This window comes from Mustela nivalis (genome assembly GCF_964662115.1).
Source record: "Mustela nivalis genome assembly, chromosome: 1".
In the NCBI taxonomy this organism is placed as follows: domain Eukaryota; kingdom Metazoa; phylum Chordata; class Mammalia; order Carnivora; family Mustelidae; genus Mustela; species Mustela nivalis.
In genome coordinates, this window is record NC_139020.1 from 119,749,219 (window position 1) to 119,769,084 (window position 19,866).

The following is a 19,866-nucleotide window of genomic DNA, read 5'->3' on the forward strand; positions in this document are numbered from 1 at the left end:
TGAAGATGCACCTGGAATGTAGATAGGCAATTTTGTTGATTAAAGGCAAGTCCATCATCATTGTATCATCATCATCATTATTATCACCACCATCGCCATTAATTTTCTCATTTAGTTCTCATAATCTAAGTACCATAAGGGAGGTAAGGGAAATTAAGATAAGGGAAATTTTATAGGTATGGGAAATTAAGGCTTAGGGGTGTAAGGAATATGTGCCAGGTCACACAGCCTATGTGGGCAGGATGTTGGACCCCAAAGCCTAAGTAAGTGCTCTTAAACCATTGAACCTGGGCATCACTACCTTCTTTTTATAGTCAACATCAGCTAAGTCAAATTAAGGTTGATACCCATATGAGAACGTTTAAGAGCCTAAATAGGGCACAGAGCTAAATACAAAGTCAAGTTGTCTTTACATTTCTTGTTCTGGGGAGTTAATACCTACAAAGAAACTGTAGGACCTTTAAGTCTGTCCTATGTCTGAGCTTTAGATCTAGAGTCAACCTAAGACCTTGGGAGGAGGGGCCTAGGGTACAAGTTGCAGGAATGGTCAGACCCTGTAGCCTTGATGGTGGCTCTCTTTAGTTTACCGTTTTAGAGATTTGTGTTGCAAATATATGTTAATGAACTTGTCAGGTGCTGACCTATGTTGTGGTGTCTGACTGACTCTGTAGGGAGCTGTTGATGACTTAGAGCTTGGTAAATGAGAGGTGCTGAATCACCCTTTTACTTTTCCTTTGGTTAAAGCTGAAGGAATTGAAGAATCTGCAGCAACAGTACTTACAGATTAACCAAGAAATCACTGAATTACGTCCACTGAAGGCTCGACTTCAGGAGTATCAAGATAAGACAAAAAATTTTCAGATAATGCAAGAAGAGCTAAGGCAGGAAAATCTCTCCTGGCAGCATGAGCTGCATCAGCTCAGGTATGATCATCCCTGCTTTTTGACCCTTTTCTTTTAGGTTTCTTTTTTTTTTTTTAATTTTTTATTATAAAATAATTATAGTTTTATAAGAAGTTGCAAAAATAATACAGAGAGCTCCTGTGTACCTTTCATGTAGTTTCCACCAATTCTAACATCTTACATTACTGTAGTATACCCAGATCAGGAAATTAAATGGGTGCAATTCAAAGACCTTCTTCAAATTTCATCAATTTTACCTTCACTCAAGTATATGTGTGTGTGTGTGTGTGTGTGTGTGTGTGTGTACTTTTTCATATGTGTAAATACATGTAATCATCATGACAGCCAAGATACACAAGTGCTCCATTTCCACAAATAATATCCCTTGTGGTACTAATTTATAGTCATAATCTTATTCCCCATGCTAGTGTCCCTAACTCTGACTACCACTAATTTGTTCTCCACCTCTATCATTTTGCCATTTTTGAGAATTTTTTTTGAGTTTTTACTTAAATTCCAGTTAGTTAACTTAGAGTGTTTTAAGTAGAATCCTACAATATGTAACCTTTTGAAATTACCTTTATTCACTCATCATAATGCCCTTGAGGTCCATTGACATTGTTCATATATCAGTAGTTCATTTTTTTTTATTGATGAACAGTGTTTCATGGTGTAATGTACTACTTTAACCATTCACCCATGAGTGTTAGTTCTGATTTTGTTATTATTAATAAAGCTGCTATAAACATTTGTGTATAGGTTTTTATGTAGACAATAAATTTCTGTTTCTCTGAGATAGTTGTCCAGAAGTACAAATGCTAGGTTGTACGGTAAGTATCTGTTTAGGTTGTCAAGAAACTGTAAAATTATATTCCAGAATGCCTGTACCATTTTATACTCCTGCCAGCAATATGTGAGTGATCCAGTTTCAATATCAAATGCTATATCCTTGAGCATTTGATATTGTAACTATATTTTAATTTTTTAATAGGTGTGTCATGCAATCTCATTGTGGTTTTAATTAGCATAATGGCTAATAATGTTGAACATTTTTTAATTACTTATTTGGCATCCATATGTCCCTTTTCATGAAATGTTTGTTCATGTGTTTTATCTATTTTTTATTTGGGTTGTTAATTTTTTGCTATTGAGTTTTGAGGGTTCTTTATATGCTCTAAATATAAGTTCTCTATAAGATAGATGGCTTATAAATATTTTCTCCCAGTTTGCAGTTTATCTTTTCATTCTTCTCAATAAGATCTTTTTAATTTTAATGAAATCCAGTTTAATGATTATTTTTCTCTTTAAGCAGATTCAATAATTTCTGTTGTTCTGTCTTCAAATTCACTGATTCTTGATTTTGCATCACTTTCAGTTCTAAAATTTCCATCCAGTTCTTTATATCTTCTATTTCTTCACTGAGGTTTTCTCTATTTTTTTAAATTGAATAATAGTAACATAAGTTTCATCTGTACAACATAGTGATTCAACAATTGTATGCATTATGCAGTGCTTACCATGATAAGTATAGTTACCATCTGTCACCATACAAAGTAATTACAATATTATTTAGTATATTTCCTATAGTGAACTTTTCATTCCTGTGATTTATTTTATAACTGAAAGTTTGTCCCTCTTCATCCTCTCATCTATTTTCCCCATCCTCCAACCCCCCTCTCCTCTAGCAATTACCAGTTTGTTCACGTATTTATGAGTCCACTTCTTTTTTTGTTTATTTGCTCTTTGTTTTTCAGATTCCACATATAAGTGAAATCATATGGTATTTGCCTTTTTCTGACTTATTTAACTTAGCATAATACCCTCTAGGCCCATCCATGTTGTGAACAGCAAAACTTCTTTCTTTTTTTAGTTGAGTAGTATTTTCATATGTGTGCGTGCATGTGTGTGTATGCACACCAGATCTTTTTTTTTTTTTTTAAGATTTTATTTATTTATTTGACAGAGAGAGATCACAAGTAGACAGAGAGGCAGGCAGAGAGAGAGAGAGGGAAGCAGGCTCCCTGCTGAGCAGAGAGCCCGATGTGGGACTCGATCCCAGGACCCTGAGATCATGACCTGAGCCGAAGGCAGCGGCTTAACCCACTGAGCCACCCAGGCGCCCCACCAGATCTTTTTTATCCATTCATCTACTAATGGACACTTGAGTTGCTTCTGTATCTTGGCTATTATAAATAATGCTGAATATGTGTGAATAATAATGCTGTATAATGTGAACATAAGGATGCATATATCTTTTTGCATTAGTGCAAAATTATGTATTCTATTTTTCTATTTTTAATTTTAATGTAATTTTAATTGTAATTTTAATGTATTCTATTATTCTATTTTTAATTTTTTGAGGAACCTTCATACTGTTTTCCATAGTAGCAACACCAATTTACATTCCCAGCAACGGTGCCTGAAGGTTCCTTTTTCTCCACGTCCTCACCAACACTTACTGTTTCTTGTCTTTTATGATTCTGACTGCTGTGAGGTGATACCATATTGGGGTTTTGATTTGGATTTCTCTGAAGATTATGGGGCTGAACATATTTTCATGTGTCTGTTGTCTATCTCTGTATCTTCTTTGGAGAAATGTGAAGCTTTCTCTGTTTTCAATGTGTTAGTAATTGCTTGTTGAAGCATTTTTGTGGTGGCTGCTTTAAAATCCTTATATAATCCTCTAACATATAATTCAACATCTCTTTCATTTCAGTGTTATCTGTAGATTTTCTTTTCTCCATCAAGTCATGACTTCCCTAGTTCTTAGTATGATGAGTGATTTTCAGTTGTATCATGAACATTTTATATAAGACTCTTAAGTCTTAAATCCTCTGCTTTAGTAGGTTTCCACTGATACTTTACTGCTAGATGGTGGGTGAAATCCAGTGGGCTCCCTGCTCAGCCTTCATTGATGCTGCAGGGGAAGAGGTGCCTTGAGATTGCCAGGAAGAGGCAGAAGTCCAGGCTCCCCACCTGTACTCCACTGACAACTGCAATTGAGGGGGAAGCAGTGCGTCATTACTGTTAGGTGAGACTAGATGACCAAGCTCCATACATGGGCTCCATTGATACCACTGGAAGGTTGTGGAGAAGGGCATTTCATTATCACTGGGCAGAGAGAAGAGAAAAAAATGATTTCTAGGCTATTGATGTTTTTACCTCCCTTCTATCCCTATTTACCTTTCTATTAGCTTTTCTCTCTTCATCTCACATTTGAGCAATTTTAAAGAAAAGTAATTAATTATATCTCGAGTAGAAGTAAATTTTAAGGGGATGGAGAGGAAGATACTTTACTTCATGTTTAGAAGGAAGAAGAAAATGAGGACACAGGTTTGATTCCCTGACTTTAAGACCAGTTTCTTTTTTTTTTTTTTTCAAATGGAATAAATTTTAATTCCAAGATTTCTTATACAAGAAATAAACACATTGCAAAGGGTTAATAGACCTTATAGAAACAAAACCTTTCATGTTTCCAAAAGTCATATTTTAGTTCTTTTTTTAAAATTAAAAAAATTTTTATGAGTGCTGTGACATGTGTAAACCTGGCGATTCACAGACCTGTACCCCTGGGGATAAAAATATGTTTATAAAAAATAAAAAATTAAAAAAAATTTTTTATTAACATATACTGTATTATTAGCCCTAGGGTTACAGGTCTGTGAATTGCCAGGTTTACACTTCACAGCACTCACCATAGCACATACCTTCCCCAATGTCCATAACCCAACCATCCTCTCCCAACCCCCAACCCAACAACCCTCAGTTTATTTTGTGGGATTAAGAGTCTCTTATGGGGGCTGCCTGGGTGGCTCGGTGGGTTAAACCTCTGCCTTCAGCTCAGGTCATGATCTCAGGGTCCTGGGATGGAGTCCCGCATCGGGCTCTCTGCTAGGCAGGGAGCCTGCTTCCTCCTCTCTCTCTCTCTCTCTCTCTCTCTCGACTTGTGATCTCTCTGTCACATAAAATATTAAAAAAAAAAAAAAAAGAGTCTCTTATGGCTTAGGAGCTGAATATCTTTAGGACCTCTCTCTCCTTGATCTACTTTGGGGAAATTAACTTTTCAAACATGAAAAAGCTGGAACATCTTGTTCAAGCTTTGGTTGGCTATTAGCCTCAGGGTTGACTTATTAGGAGAGCCTGGATTTATACCATAACCTTTCTCTAACCCCTTTAGCTACTGGTTTGCTTATTCTGCTCTGGTTCCTGTACTGTGTTACATAAGCAGAGTAAATGAGTTATATCCCTTTATGGCTGAATTCTATGAGGTAATCAGCTTTGTTCCTTAGGCCCTATTTTCCAGTGAGCATCTCTTTCCATACCCTAACCACCTTCCAGAAAAATGGCAGCTTGAAGCTTTTATGGAAAATTATGATCTATCTTTCTTCTGCATTCCACTCTAATTGTTCTTGCTCATTTTTCACAGACAAATATCAAAGAAGTGTTGAAAATCCTGTGCCTTTTACATGTAATACATGTAAATACATTTACATTTTATAATACATTTACATTACAAATTACAATTACATGTAATACAATTTTTTTTTAGTTTCTAAGTTTGGGCTCTCTTTGACAAAAGTTTTGGCTGTAATCCAACTGACTTAGCAAAGCAGGGTTATTTCATAACAAGTATATGCCATTTAGAAAAGAAGGGACTGTTTTGCCTCATTTCTAGAGTGAAAGACAAATCAGATGCAATTCAAACAAAACCTTGTACTGTTGGAAAAAATAGAGACATGGGTACTATTCAAAGTGAAGAGATACTGCAGGAATTTGATTACAATCCTAATGAGTTCTTTTAGACAGAGTGGAGAGAGAAGTAGAACTAAAAAATGTGGCAGAGACACAGTTTTACCTAGTGCTACAAAAAAATGAGCTGGGGTCAAACAGAAGCCTCCCTCTTGGCCAAATTTGGTGAATACAAATAGAATATATCAGCAGCTCATATTTTTTGGGTGATTATGATATGTCGGGCTCTGTGTTTGGTGTGTAACATACAGTGTTTCATTTAATCCTTAGAATAATCCTAAGGAATAAATAGTTTATTCCCATTTTACCAGTGAGATTCAGAGAGATTAAGAAGTTTTACTCAGGGTCTTATGCGTTTATGATAGATCCATTGTTTGAACCCAGTTCCTTCAACACTGTAAGTTGCTCTTGGTAGCATTGCATTTTCGTAACTATGATGTTAGTCTGCATCTGGCACTACCTTTCTGAAGAATTAAAGTGGTTTCCCATTGCTTACAGAATAAGATTTATTTAGCATGCTACTCACAGAATAAGATTTATTTAGCATGCTACTCATTACCCCACATGATCCAACCTCACTTCTCTATCCTTATTTCCTACCTTATCCACTTTATATACTGTCTGGTACAATTCCAAAATTCAGTATGTCTGTCTATATATTCATTTTTGTGTCTTTTGTTTAGTATGTTCCAAGAACCCGGAATGCTTTTCCATGAAATCATCTTCAGTCCTGCCAGTTGAAATCCTCTTATTAGTTCAACTTCATCATCTTGCTCTACAGTTCAATTTATAATAATATTTTTCTCTGGTGATATGTTTTTTTTTTACTAAATTTCTACAGCCCATAATACTGTTTTGAATATGTAATTATTCATCTCTGTATCACAAGTATTTTTTTGCCTTTGATTATTTTATGTGTTCTGTAGGATGGAAAAGAGCTCCTGGGAAACCCAGGAGAGGAGAATGAAGGAGCAGTACCTTATGGCTCTCTCAGATAAAGATCAGCAGCTCAGTCATCTGCAGAATCTTATGAGGGAATTGAGATCTCCTTCCTCCCAGAGTGAGGCCCTCAAAGTACAGTACCAAAGACAGGTGGGTAATTTCAGTGCTGGTTACTACTCAGAGGTAACCACCACCCAGGAAGCATCAGCTTCCTGCAAGCCAAATGTCCAGCTGCCACTCTTAGGCAAGCTGTCTTGTGACTTCTGTGAGGTGGACAGAGTTCATGGAGGGAAGGGATTAAGCATGAACAGCATTAGGAGGGAATTTCATCAGTGTTTGTACCCTGGCAGGCATCCCCAGAGACATCAGCATCTCTAGATGGATCACAAAACCTAGTTTATGAGATGGAACTTCTTAGGACTCAGCTCAATGACAGCCTAAAGGAAATTCACCAGAAAGAATTAAGAATTCAGCAACTAAACAGCAAGGTAGGTGTTTCCTGCTAGACTGGAATTCAATTTCTTATTTCCATGACCAGAAGCCAGGAGGTAAGTAGAAACAGATTAAGCCTAATTTGTAGCTGTAGCATATATCAGGATACAGAAGATTTGCTTTTCTTCGGAGTCTGGGTTGCTCACCTCAAGGCTTTGGACAGAGGGCTATTTCCTTTTCCGCACCCTTGGAGCATCCTTGGGAATGATTTGATGAAATCTGTTCAGTAAGAATAAAAAGAAAAATCCAACTCTTTTAGGAAGACTTGTTCCCCAGCATTGTACTCCTTGTTAGTAATATTAAGGTATCTCCCTACAAATCCTCCCAACACTTTCCTCTTGTTTCTCACCAGTGTGCAACAGCAAAATGTCTCAGGAAGGAGGAAGAAAGCTTTTCAGATGTGATTAGATACCAGGGATAGAAGTGAGAGGTCTGTTCTTCATTTCACTTCGTTTGTAGGCTTCCTCACTGGTGTCTAATGTTCTTTAACTAAAGAAGCCATCTTTTTACCAAATCCTAGCCATGCCCATCCATACACTCTAAGGAAGCATAGTGGGATAGATGGGATGTCTGTCTGTCTTTCTTTTTTTCCCCTTCCTTTCCTTTCCTTTTCCTTTCCTTTCTAATTTTTAAAAAAAAATTTCTTAAAGATTTTTAAAAATATTTTTTATTTGTCAGAAAGAGAGAGAGCATACAAAAGCTCTCTCTGCCTCAGAGAGAGAAGCAGGCTCCCTATTGAGGAAGGAGCCCAGTGGGGGACTTGATGCCAGGACCCTGGGATCTAGACCTGAGGTGAAGGCAGATGCTTAACCAACTGAGCCACCCAGGCATCCCTTAAATTTTTTATTCTTCACGTTTTTTTTTTTTTTAATTTAAATTAAATTAGCCAACACTTAATACAACATTAGTTTCAGATGTAGTGTTCAACAATTCACCAGTTACGTGTAATACCCCCGGGATGGATTTCTATATGGAAGAGCCACTTTGCCATCTCGTCCCTAGAGCGAATCTCACCAAAGCATGATTAAAGAAAATTATTCTTGGATGCCTTCTCTCATCTCTGTTCTCTCTCCTCATTCTCTGGCTTCTCTTCTTCCTTCACTGCCTCTCCTCCCCTACCCACTTACAGATGATTATACTCCCTGTTGCTCTCTGACCAAAGTATTCTCGAGTGGCACCTCCCTAGTTCTACCTTCTTCAGAGGAACCCAGCTATGTTACTATATTATTATATCTATAGGTATATATAATATATTATTACATTATATTAATATTCTGTTAGAATGAGAAGGGATTTAAAAGGTCATTTAGGCTCGAGAGTACAAAAATTGGCTGTTAGGAAAGCTATGAATGTCCAAAAATTTATATACAAATTTTGTGTATGGGGGTGTGTGTGTTTTAAGTTTATCATCATGAGATCTCATCAGTTCACCAGGGATCTGTGATCCAAAAATGGTAAAGATAGGTAGGCTGTATCACAGATAGGGAAACTAAAGCCCAGAGGTATTAAGTAATTTGCCTAAGGTATTAGGAAGAGGTCATTCTGAGATAAATATGATAACATATTTGGAAAAGCATGGTACCTAGCTTATGTAGAAGGTATTAGATGTTAAATTTAGCTAATTCACATTGAAGTATCAGAAGCTGATAAACACCATTAACTTTGGCAGAAAAATTTATATTTTTAAAAATAGGTTTGTTGATCCAAATGAACAGATAAAACTGTAGACCCTTTATTGGGATAATTGTCTGGGAGTTTTCAAGGGGCCCCAGAGCAGCTTCTATACAGTTCTCATTCTTTCCATAATTAGATCCTATCTCAGCTTTGTTACATTTTCTCTCCTGAAAATCACTGTAAATTACTCTGGGCATTTGTCTTTTAATAATTAATCTCTTTTAACCTGAGATTTAGGGTATTAGTAGATGAGGAGGTCATTTAAGTGGGTAGAAACTAAAAATCTTTTAATGTAAATGTTTTATTGAAGTAAAACATAAAAAGCATACAAATCATAAATATACAGCATATTTTCACAAAGTGAAGGCACCTGTATAAACAGCACCTAGATCAAGAATTAGAACATATAAAAAAAAAAAAAAAAGAATCAGAACATACCAGAACTCCAGAAGTCCTTCATGTCCTTTTCTATTTACTACTACACTGTTAGAACTACAGATGCTTGGAATCATATCTTCTGTCTTACGTCACTTCATTTATATTGTGAGATGCATCCATGGTTTTGTAGATAGTATGATTTTTTTCCATTCTCATGCTATATAACATTGCATTGTAGGCATATACTATAGTTTCTCTATTTTGCTGTTAAAGGACTTCAGGGTTTTTCTAGTTTGGGACTGTTGCAAGTAGTGCAAGTAATGTTTTTACAAAACAAAATAAAAGAGATTAGAAATATGTAGGAATTATGTAATGTATAGTAAAGAGTCTAGTTTTGGGAAGCTTTTAGTTTTATGTATTTATATATTAGGTTCTGGGTCATAAAGTTATGTTTTCTTTAACAGCTTTTTTGAGATATATAAATTTAAAGTATATGAATACTACTTTGGGTCACTGTGATTCTGGGCGTGAAAGAGTTCTTTAGGCATCTCTATCACTAGAGTCATCCATCCATTCATTCATTCATCAAGCAAATAACTATTATTTGCCTTCTGTGAGCTTGGCCATATGTTAGTATACATAGCAGCCCCTCATGGAGCATATCATCTAACGAGCTTAGAGCCTCACTCTAAATGGGTCCCAGCTAATTAGGAGAATTGCTTCTTGGGTTGTAGAGTGGGATTATTATAGATGGACTATTAGCATATAATGTTCCTCTCCAAACCACGTCCTAATTCTTTCTGTGGATGCTCAGACTGTGTATATATATTTCTGCCAGCATGGTTGGAGGTCTGTATGTAATACAAACTTAAAAACTTGTAACCTAAAACTTAAAAACGGAAAAGGAGTGACTATTGATATAATGCAGTCTAGGTTAGTCCCTCCTATTCTGTTTTCAAGTGTAGATATGATGAAGCACAACAGTTCATTAGCTAGAACTGAAAAAGTCAGCAAACTCTCCCTTAAAGGCCCGATGGTAAATATTTTTGGCCTATAGGCCTATGCCGCCACTATTACTACTTTCAGCTTTGTGGTTGTGTCACAAAAGCGACCGTAGGCAGTGCATAAACAAATAGAGCGATCATATTCCAATAAAACCTTGTTTCAAAAAAAATGTAGCAGACCCTGGATCATTGTTTGCCAACACCTAAACTATTAGGATCTGTCTAATCCGAAACAAAGTAATGCAAATAGTATAAAAGGTGGCTTATATGAGGGTGGCTTATAAGCAATTAGATTTCTCCAGTTAAGGGGATTTTGCTTCCAATGAGCTTTACAGAGCTATCCTTTCTCCTCTAGATTTGTAAAAGAAAAATAGTGTTGTGTTTTTCAATACTGAGAGATTGTTTTTGCTTTTGTTTTGGGGTTGTTTATTTTTGGTTTTTTGGTACCATTTGGTGGCCAGGAAAATTAACTTTTGTTTGTTAGGAGATCATATTACTCTCTCAAAACCCAGTAGTTGTCATCTACCTGTCTTAAGATTAGTATTGCTTCTCAAACATTTATATTCTTTTCTTTACTAACTGCTCATACTCCCGTCCAAAACCCATAACCTGCTTCAGTTGGGATGCCATCTCGGAGTAGGTAGAGCTCTAAACTTGGAAGCAAGAACCATGCTTGACCCCTGGTCTGTCATCTGTTAGCCACATGATGTTGGACAGGTCACTGCTCCTTTCCTTTTTGTTTGTCAATTTTTCTTCAGAAGTTAAGTTTATTCATTCTGATTTTTTATTCAGCTGTGCATATATTTTTGTTATCCCATGTGTATTTCTTTTTTTTTTTCTTGAAAATTTTTATTTACTTCAGCGAGAGAGAGAGAGAGAGAGAGAGAGCAGGAGCATGAGGGAGGGGCAGAGAGAGAGAGGGAGAAACAGACTCCCCCCTGCGCAGGGAGCCAATGCCCCAGGCCCCTGGGATCATGACCTGAGTCAAAGGCAGAGGCTTAACTCACTGAGCATGGGGATTTCTTCTTCTTCTTCTTCTTCTTCTTCTTCTTCTTTTTTTATAAAAATTTTATTTATTCGTTTGACAGACAGAGATCAGAAGTAGGCAGAGAGGCAGGCAGAGAGAGAGGGAAGCAGGCTCTCTGCCGAGCAGAGAGTCCAATGCGGGGCTCGATCCCAGGACCCTGAGATCACAACCCAAGCTGAAGGCTTAACCCACTGAGCCATCCAGGTGCCCCCCCATGGGGATTTCTTATTCTAGTTTTCTGTATACATCAAATGTCCTTCCCAGTCAGTCAGAGTATCCAGAAAAATGTATCTTCTTCTCTCTGAACATTGAGTCAACTATTTAAAAAAAATTTTTAATTCAAGTCAGTGAACATATAGTGTATTATTTGTTTCAGAGGTAGAATTTAGAGATTCATCACTAGTTGCATCGAACACCCAGTGTTCATTACATCAGTGCCCTCCTTAATGCCCATCACCCAGTTACCCCATCCCCACCCATCTCCCCTCCAGCAACCTACATCAACTTTTTTACACAAATATTAACCCAGAATACTTACAAAAAGATTGAATATGCATCCAGTTCCCTTCACATAACGCATACAATCCTGTAGTAGGTACTTCAGAGAGACATCTCTGGTTGTTAATGTTTCCAGATGTTAATCATAACTAGAACTTGAAACTTGACCGCCTACAAGTGATATTAGAGGACTGAATTCAAGTCACTGTGTAGGAGCTACAGTGGGTAAATTTTTCACTCAATATAAAAAAAAAAATCTTCTGTTTTTGAAATGGTGAGAGATGGCCTAGGCTGCTTAGTCAGGAAGTGACAAACCCTGATGTTACTCAGGTAGTAAAGGAAGGTCCTGTTTTGAGTGATTACAGTATTTACACCTGAGAGTGTGTGTCTACACTGTGTGCTGCACTCAGTGTAGTTTCTTACACATACACAGGTGATTTAGGGTTTCTTCTGTTTCCCCTCCCCCCACCCACATACTGCAATTTCTTTTTAACTTGTAACTCTATAGTATTGAAGAGTCTGCCCAGTACTAAGGCTGTACGAATTTCTAGGTGACAAGTCTGTCTCATATAGACTTCTAAGGATGATAGTCCTTTGTTAGGAACTTCATCTTGGACCCATGCTTTCTCCGTTTACATACCTAGGATAGTTTGTGCCCTTGGATTGCTTGTGGGGCTCTGTCTTCTGGTTTCCCAGTTGGTGTACTACGCACCACAAATAAAGTTTCCTACTACTCCTCCAGAATTGTTTTCCCTTTTGGTTGGAAATTCTGAATTTCCTCACTTAGAAGGAACACACAATGCTGGTGTTACCATTATTGAAATAAAGGTCTTATATTAAAAACAATTAGAAATTTGAAATTCAGGAGCATCTTCTGAAGCACTGCTTGTTTCCTCTGTTTCAGTTCTCTCAACTGCTTGAAGAGAAAAATACCCTTTCAATTCAGCTCTGTGATACCAGTCAGAGTCTTCGTGAGAACCAGCAGCACTATACTGAGCTTTTTAATCACTGCGTGGTCTTGGAGAAGCAGGTCCAGGAGCTGCAAACGGTGAGCAAGAAGCTGGCGAGAGGCTGGGGAAGGTGTTAAGAGATTGAGCGCAATGGTAAAACATAAAGAGCAGCACAGAAGAGGCTGGTGCTGTAGGCTGATTAATTAGGTGTGATGGAGGAAAGTCAGAGAGAAGAGGAGAGCATTTGCTGAGATGGGAATAAGGCCTAGAAAAATCAAAGAGTGAAGGGGGATGAGAAGGAAAAACATCAGTGAAATGGTGGAAGAGAAATCAAAAAGTGAATGGGAAACAGTGGTGACTGAGGCTTTTGGAACTCTGAGTTCCAAAAGTGTGGATTTTGCTTTATGACATAAGAAAGCTATAGGAAGGGGCATCTGGGTGCTCAGTGGGTTAAACCCACTGCCTTTGGCTTAGGTCATGATCCCAGGGTCCTGGGATCGAGCCCCACATAGATCTCTCTGCTCAGCAGGGAGCCTGCTTCCTCCTTTCTCTCTGCTGCTTCTCTGCCTACTTGTGTTGTCTGTCAAATAAATAAATCTTTAAAAAAAAAAAAAAAGAAAGAAAGCTATAGGAAGATTTGGCCCTGGGAAACAAAAGAGGTGGGGCTGTTGACATGGTAGAGCCAGAGACTGGGAATGAGAATTGTTGTAGAGATGAATAGGCCAGGGAAAGAGGAGGTGGTTTGGAAGAGGGAATCCAACAAGGGAAAGATCACAGCAGCTTCTGGAAAATGCATGATCCTCTGCCAGAAGAAAGCAGATAAGATTTTAAGTGGTAAGCCTTTCAGCTTTTAAGAGAAGAGATTAAAAAATGAGAATCTGGGGACCAAATCTAATCTAGAGTTTGAGGTTGGAGGTTAATCTCCTAGAGCAGAAAATTCTCATTTCTGACTCTGCACTTGAAGAGGATGACACGTGGATCTGTTCCTCTCTGAGGTGTCTCAATTCACTCAGGTCTTCAGTGTGTTCTCATTTTGCTCACGCAGTTTCTTAAGTGCTTTCATCACCGAATGACTAAACTTACTCTCCTAGGGGCCACTGAATATGGATGTTGCTCCAGGAGCTCCCCAGGAAAAGAATGGAGCTCACAGGAAGAATGATCCTGAAGAACCGAGGGAGCCACAGCTAAGGTAGGGGAGCGGCCCACAGCCTTGACACGTGCACTTTGTGTACAGAAATGGGCCACCATCTAGATGGACCTGGAGTCCAGTGTGTGGATTTAATATGTCTTCTTATCACCTTACAGGATTGATGTGAGGATTAAATAGTAACAATTTAATAAATTTGTAAAGTTGAAGAGTATATAAAGCAAAAGCACCAGCACACAGACAGTCAGACAGACAGACACACACACCCACACACACCCACCATTAATCCTATTGTATTCAAATGAAAGATATTCCATCAATCCCTAAAATCTCTTAAGGCATTTTCTGCAGCTTATTTCAACAGTTACGCTTTTAAAATGTTCCTTTTTAAAATCTTTTCCTTTTTCTATTTTTTGTGTTGGTACAAAAACTTCTAGACATTTTTCTGCCTTATAACCTTATGAACACTTGGAATCCCTTGTATCAGAAACTGTGTCCTGCCATCTACTGACGCTGTTTTTGTCCTTTCATTTGAAGTTTTTCGGAAGCCCAGCAGCAGCTATGCAACACTAAACAGGAGATGAACGAACTGAGGAAGCTGCTAGAAGAAGAACGGGACCAAAGAGTGGCTGCTGAGACTGCCCTTTCCGTGGCCGAGGAGCAGATCCGGCGGTAAAGTGCTGCGGGGGATAGCCTCTGTTCGCTTCTGATCCATTCTGATTACACTGTGTACAGGGACCAGGCTTGAGAGTCATTAGGATCTAATTCTCATTTTGAGATGAGTGCTGCAGCGTGTTTGGGGTCAAGACAAGCCACATTAGTGCAGCCTTAGCCCCTCTGTGGTGTCCTCTTTGGCCCTGGTGCAGAATGCAAATGTAGGCAGCCAATCACGGGCTGCCTGCCTGGGCCCCATACTGCCGTTCTTGTGTTAGAGCTTCAGTCACATGGACTCTGCAGTGTATGTGCAACTTAGTGAACTTATTTAAAAGCAGCCAAATATTCTAACCAATATTTATAGACATTTCATTTGTCCTTGTGGCCTAGCCTATAGGCTGTGTATCGTATAGTTGACATACTGACCACATCATGCCAGATGTGTTGTCCCTGGTCATGGCTACCCCCCAAAAGCTTACCATCCAGAGGACCAGACACAGAAGGTGTACTGTGCGGTCACCCTGGCTCTCAAAGGGAAACTGGCAGGAGGGAACGAGGCTGTGTTCTCTCAGTTTCTCCTTCCAGACTCACAAATCAGATTAAGGTGTTCTTTCTCTCCAGGAGAAAACTCTGTGACCTGCAAAGAGGGGCCAGGAGTGTTAGGCTAATGGACATCCCTTCCTTTATGTGGACGAGTGAAGAGTTCCACCCTCCCTAGCACAATTAAAAAGTACATCTCTACAGGCAAATGTTTGATCAGATGTGCTGTGTTACCTGCAGCCCCTTTGATACAGTTTGTGTTTTTGTGAGAAACCATTGAGTGAATAGGGCAGCTGCTTCATTAAGTGGAGAAGTTCCACTATTAAACAAATCAGCCAAAAATGAAGAAGAAAACAGTAGAGGCTGCCACTCAGTTTAATTCCAAGAACCCCACAAAAATCTTTCGTGGATGCCTTTGCCTACCAGCCTTTAGTAAATGAAAAAGAATTTAATGCATGTTTCTCTGGTATATTGGAAAAAAAGAACATGAGGATTAGAGACAAACCTGGGTTTTAAATTCTGGCTCTAACCTTACTTTCTGCACCACCACAGGCAAGACATTTCACCTCGTTAAGCCTTACCTTGAAGATAGTAACACCAGCGTCAAACCTGAGGGTTAAATGTATGCACAGCACCCAATCCAGCATCTCTTATGTAATAGGCATCCATTCCTAGTAGGTATCCTTACCTTTTACTGCTGCTGAAAGAAACCACTCAGCCTGTGCCCTGCTTGTGTGGGGACAGGAGCTGTGGGAGCAGCCTTTGCTGCAGGTCTCTTGGGCTACATCACATGGCAAGATGACGGGGAAAGGTTCACCTGAGCAGCTGCTTGTGCTGTGAACCAAGCCATGACTCTTTTCTTTCTCAACACAGGTTGGAGCACAATGACTGGGATTCTGCTCGGTCTCCCATCATTGGCTCCTGCGGCACTCAGGAGCAGGCACTGCTAATTGATCTTACGAGCAGCACTTGTCGAAGGGTAAGAAGGGGAGAAATAAAGAGAGGAGACTATACTGTCACAAAGGGCTGGCTGCGTGAGGGCAAGGGGCCAAGGAAAAGGAAGGTGAAAGTCCAGGCACTGATGGATCTCAGAGAGGAAAGGTATAGAAGGTTGGCAGAACCTAGTGGAACTGGCCAAGTGACCTTGCGGGGACTTTCTCTCGGGATACCTCTTTAGCTCCAGTGTTTGGAGGAGAGAAAGGGACATATCTCCGTAGGAGAAGACTCTCTGACTTTCAGATTTTTCTTTCAGACCCGGAGTGGTGCTGGATGGAAGCGGGTCCTGCGTTCACTCTGTCATTCCCGGACCCGAGTGCCCCTGCTAGCCGCCATCTACTTCCTGATGATTCACGTCCTGCTCATTCTGTGTTTCACAGGCCATCTATAAACTGAATTCTCACCTTTTTGACCTCTCCCCTCCGAACTTGGAATTCCTCTAACATCAAAACTGTCAGTAGTAGTGGAACGGACTTCCCACTCACAGGTCCTCTCCCGAGCCCTCCACAGAAAGTGCCTGCACAGACAGAGGTGGATGTGAGCGCAAGGTAGAGCTGCAGGGACCGGCGAGTCTGCTTGCTTCTACTGCCCAGGCCTCAACACTTCTGCGTAATCTGAGGAGGCCACACAGTTGGTCACTGAGCCCGGGATTTGTTCAGATTTTGCAGGGCCCTGATTTTTTGTGGTCCTGTAAAAAATGCTGAGGAATGTCTCTCAGCTTAGAAGATGGTTCTAATAAACCTAATAATCTATGGTCCAGTATCATTTCCATTGGTACTTTCTTTGCTTCGTTTACCTTGCATTTCCTCTTGCTTCAGAGAGAAGGTGGACCTGCCATAAATGCAATTCTGGGGAACAGTAGTCACTCATAGAATGGCTGGTTAGGTCTCTTGCAAAATAGGGTGTGAGCTGAAGAACTCCCCAGGGGTTTTGGCTCCCAGATCACGGGGTAGGACAGCTCTCCTTCCCTGGCTGTTCAGACATAACTGGAGTTAGAGCTATGGTCCTGGACTATTAGGATAATATCCTATCGTGTATGCCCTTGATCCCATGTGTACTGAGGTAGTAAATGGCCCTGCCTTTCCCTTCATTGAAAGGAAGAACTGGCTATGGACAGTGGGAATCAGCTTCTTGTCATTCCTGTGTCGTCAGGGCGTGCCTCAAATGTGAGCCCTAAAGCAGTATACTTGGAGCTAGACCTAGGTAAGACACTGCCTGCCACTGGGGGGATCTGACTGGTCTGATGACGATGCCTGGCTTCTGGTAGTACCCAGGTACTCTGCTACTGGGGACAGTTCTTCCAGTTTCTCAGCCTGTGGTCATCTGCCCTCTGTGGTAACAGAGAGCTGAGGAAAGTGGAGGATGAATATAGAAAAGAAAAAATTTCTAAATCTAAGCCTGAGAATGGCAGCCAGGACTGAATTCCTTTTATGCCTGTCCCTTCCCCCACCCTTTCCTGCTGGTTATTTTCTTATTATGCACATGATGTGTTCCCTGCCTGCTCTTACCATCCAAAGAAGAGTGAAAACTGGTGGACTGATTGATCTGCTGTGATCCTTTGTTCTGTGGTGACCAAATTCTTGGTCATAACAACCCAGGAACTCTCCTGAACAACTGTAAAATAATAAAATTATTTTCAGAATCAAAAATTGTGGTGATGTGTACATGTGTATGAATGGATGTATACAGGGGTGCTCGTGTACAAGTGCTTGCCTGCTGGGGAAGGAAAGTAGTAGATAGGGGAATGCGGGGTGGGGCAGCCAGGAATGTATTCAGGGTTAGTAAACTCTCCCTACTGAGGCTGCCTTCTCCCTGGCCAGCACTAGTTAATGGCTGCATGTTGTCATTCTAGTCTTAGCCCCTAGACCCCAGGGTGATGAAGTGGAATGAGGAAATTCATTCTAATATGAGCCAAACAAAGTAGGCCTTAGGGCCTGAGATTCATACTGTTCGTGCCTGGGCCTGAGAGAATGTTTATCTGTGTATACTGAAAATATTAAGCCCCTAAGGATCCCTCTGAGTGGGAGTGGAGGGAGGGAAGTCTAATAAGGTATATAGCAGAATCAGCATTACTATTATTTTTATATTAAGTTGCTGCTTAGGAAGAGCTAACTTACTTTATTGAAGTACAGTAAGTGAATTGCACTAAGGTTTTCTGGCTTCAAAGCCCGTGCTATTTCTATTGTACACCTCGCTGTCTCATTAGAAATGAACTTGGGACATTTGCTAAAGAGAGATAGGGTTTCTCCATGTCATCTCTGGTTAAATTCTATGGTTTCTCTAGAGAATTGTATCTGGAAGGTGGTGGGTCACAATATCTGGTCTGATTATTCCCATTTTTTAAAGATTTTATTTTATTTGCCAGAGAGAGAGAGTACACACAAGCAGGCAGAGAGGCAGGCAGAGGCAGTGAGAGAAGCAGGCTTTCCGCCAAGCAAGGAGCCCAATGCGGGACTCGATCTCAGGACCTCGGGATCATGACCTGAGCCGAAGGCAGTGGCTTAACCAACTGAGCCACCCAGTTGTCCCCGATTATTCCCATTTTTGACACTGAATCAGGATTCTAAATCTTCTAAAAAGGTCTTATCCCCCTGTACAAATTATTCCTTAAAATAAAGTTTTCCTTAAAATAAAAAATTTTGGTGCTGCCATAATAAGTAGGTCATGAAGTAGGAGAGATGAAATAAACTACCACCACCCCCACCAAACTGGCAGAGAATCCTTAAGAAGTGACTGTCTTGTTATTTCTAATACAGAGATCATGTCCACTGTATCTTAGACCACTTTTATCTAGTCTCTGCTTGAGTCCATTGGGAAGTTAAAACTGAACATATCAGATCAGAATTCCATATCAGGGTTAGGAGAGATTAGGTCCAATACAGTAACATTCCCAATTTTTAGTAGCTAACCCAGCAAAGATTACTGTTTGGTCTATTTATGTTGTCATTCTCAGCTGGGGACCCTCAATTGGTGACCCAGGCTGCCAGAGGAGCCATTCAAGAATTGCAGTTTGCCTTGGAGAACAGTGGGCACAAGAGCATGGCAAAGCTTGCACTGGTTTTAAAGTCTCCACCGGAAAGTGATGTATTTCACTTCTCACACTTAATTGGCCAGAATAAGTCACCTGAGCAAGTCTGACTTTAAGAGGGAAGGCAGGGGACACCTGGGTGGCTGGGTGGGTTCATCCTTTGCCTTTGGCTCAGGTCATGATCCCGGGGTGCTGGGATCGAGCCCCGCATTGGGCTCTCTGCTTAACAGGGAGCCTGCTTCCCTCTCTCTCTGCCTGTCTCTCTGCCTACTTGTGATCTCTCTCTGTCAAATAAAAAAATAAAATTTTAAGAGGGAAGGCAGGAGCAGCAAATCTTGAACAGTGATACAAAATGCCACAAAGACCTTCCAACATCTGATACTATCTCGTTTTTTCAGACTTGCTTCTGCTAACTAGAACTAAATCTTTTCTACTAGTTAACCCAGATTCCTCACTACCCCCTAAACAATCTAAAATTTTCTGTCTTGCCTTTCCCCTGTGACTTATTCTCTTCCATCATTCAACTGGTCAATGTTTATTTGACTATCTATCTGTGCAAATCCCAGTTTTAAGTTCTATAGGTAATGTAGAAGTGAGCTTTTTTTTAAATCTTACCCTTCAAAATCCACATAAAAATAACTTTTCCCATTAAGCTTTTCCTGATTACCCCACACGAAATTACTTTTACCACAAATTTCTTTACCATGCAATATATCACTGCCCACCTATTCAGGACATGAAAGCTCCTCTGCACCTTCTTTCCTGTGTTTTCTGGTTGAATGTTTTGCTTCCTTGGCCAGATATAAACTCTAAGAGCAGCCTTTTTTATAACTTCCCTGTGACTCTCAGAGCCTTGCAAAAGACTAGGCCACAAGCATTTAAACC

The 19,866-nt window shown here is 39.9% G+C and overlaps 1 protein-coding gene across 7 annotated transcripts in view; it reads left to right on the forward strand.

Annotated features, from left to right (window-relative positions):
- The window catches only part of GOLGB1 (golgin B1), a 108,793-nt gene extending 91,191 nt beyond the window's left edge, over positions 1-17,602 (forward strand). For all 7 annotated transcript variants that reach the window (XR_014311300.1, XM_082729146.1, XM_082729148.1 and 4 more), the window contains 8 exons: positions 745-923; positions 6,578-6,743; positions 6,944-7,081; positions 12,571-12,714; positions 13,708-13,805; positions 14,301-14,435; positions 15,831-15,936; positions 16,210-17,602. Coding sequence is in view for 6 of the 7 variants with exons in the window: in XM_082729146.1 (XP_082585272.1) it covers positions 745-923; positions 6,578-6,743; positions 6,944-7,081; positions 12,571-12,714; positions 13,708-13,805; positions 14,301-14,435; positions 15,831-15,936; positions 16,210-16,344 (1,101 nt within the window). In the remaining variant the exon portion in view is untranslated. The remainder of the gene's footprint in view (positions 1-744; positions 924-6,577; positions 6,744-6,943; positions 7,082-12,570; positions 12,715-13,707; positions 13,806-14,300; positions 14,436-15,830; positions 15,937-16,209) is intronic.
- Positions 17,603-19,866: the final 2,264 nt, after the last annotated feature.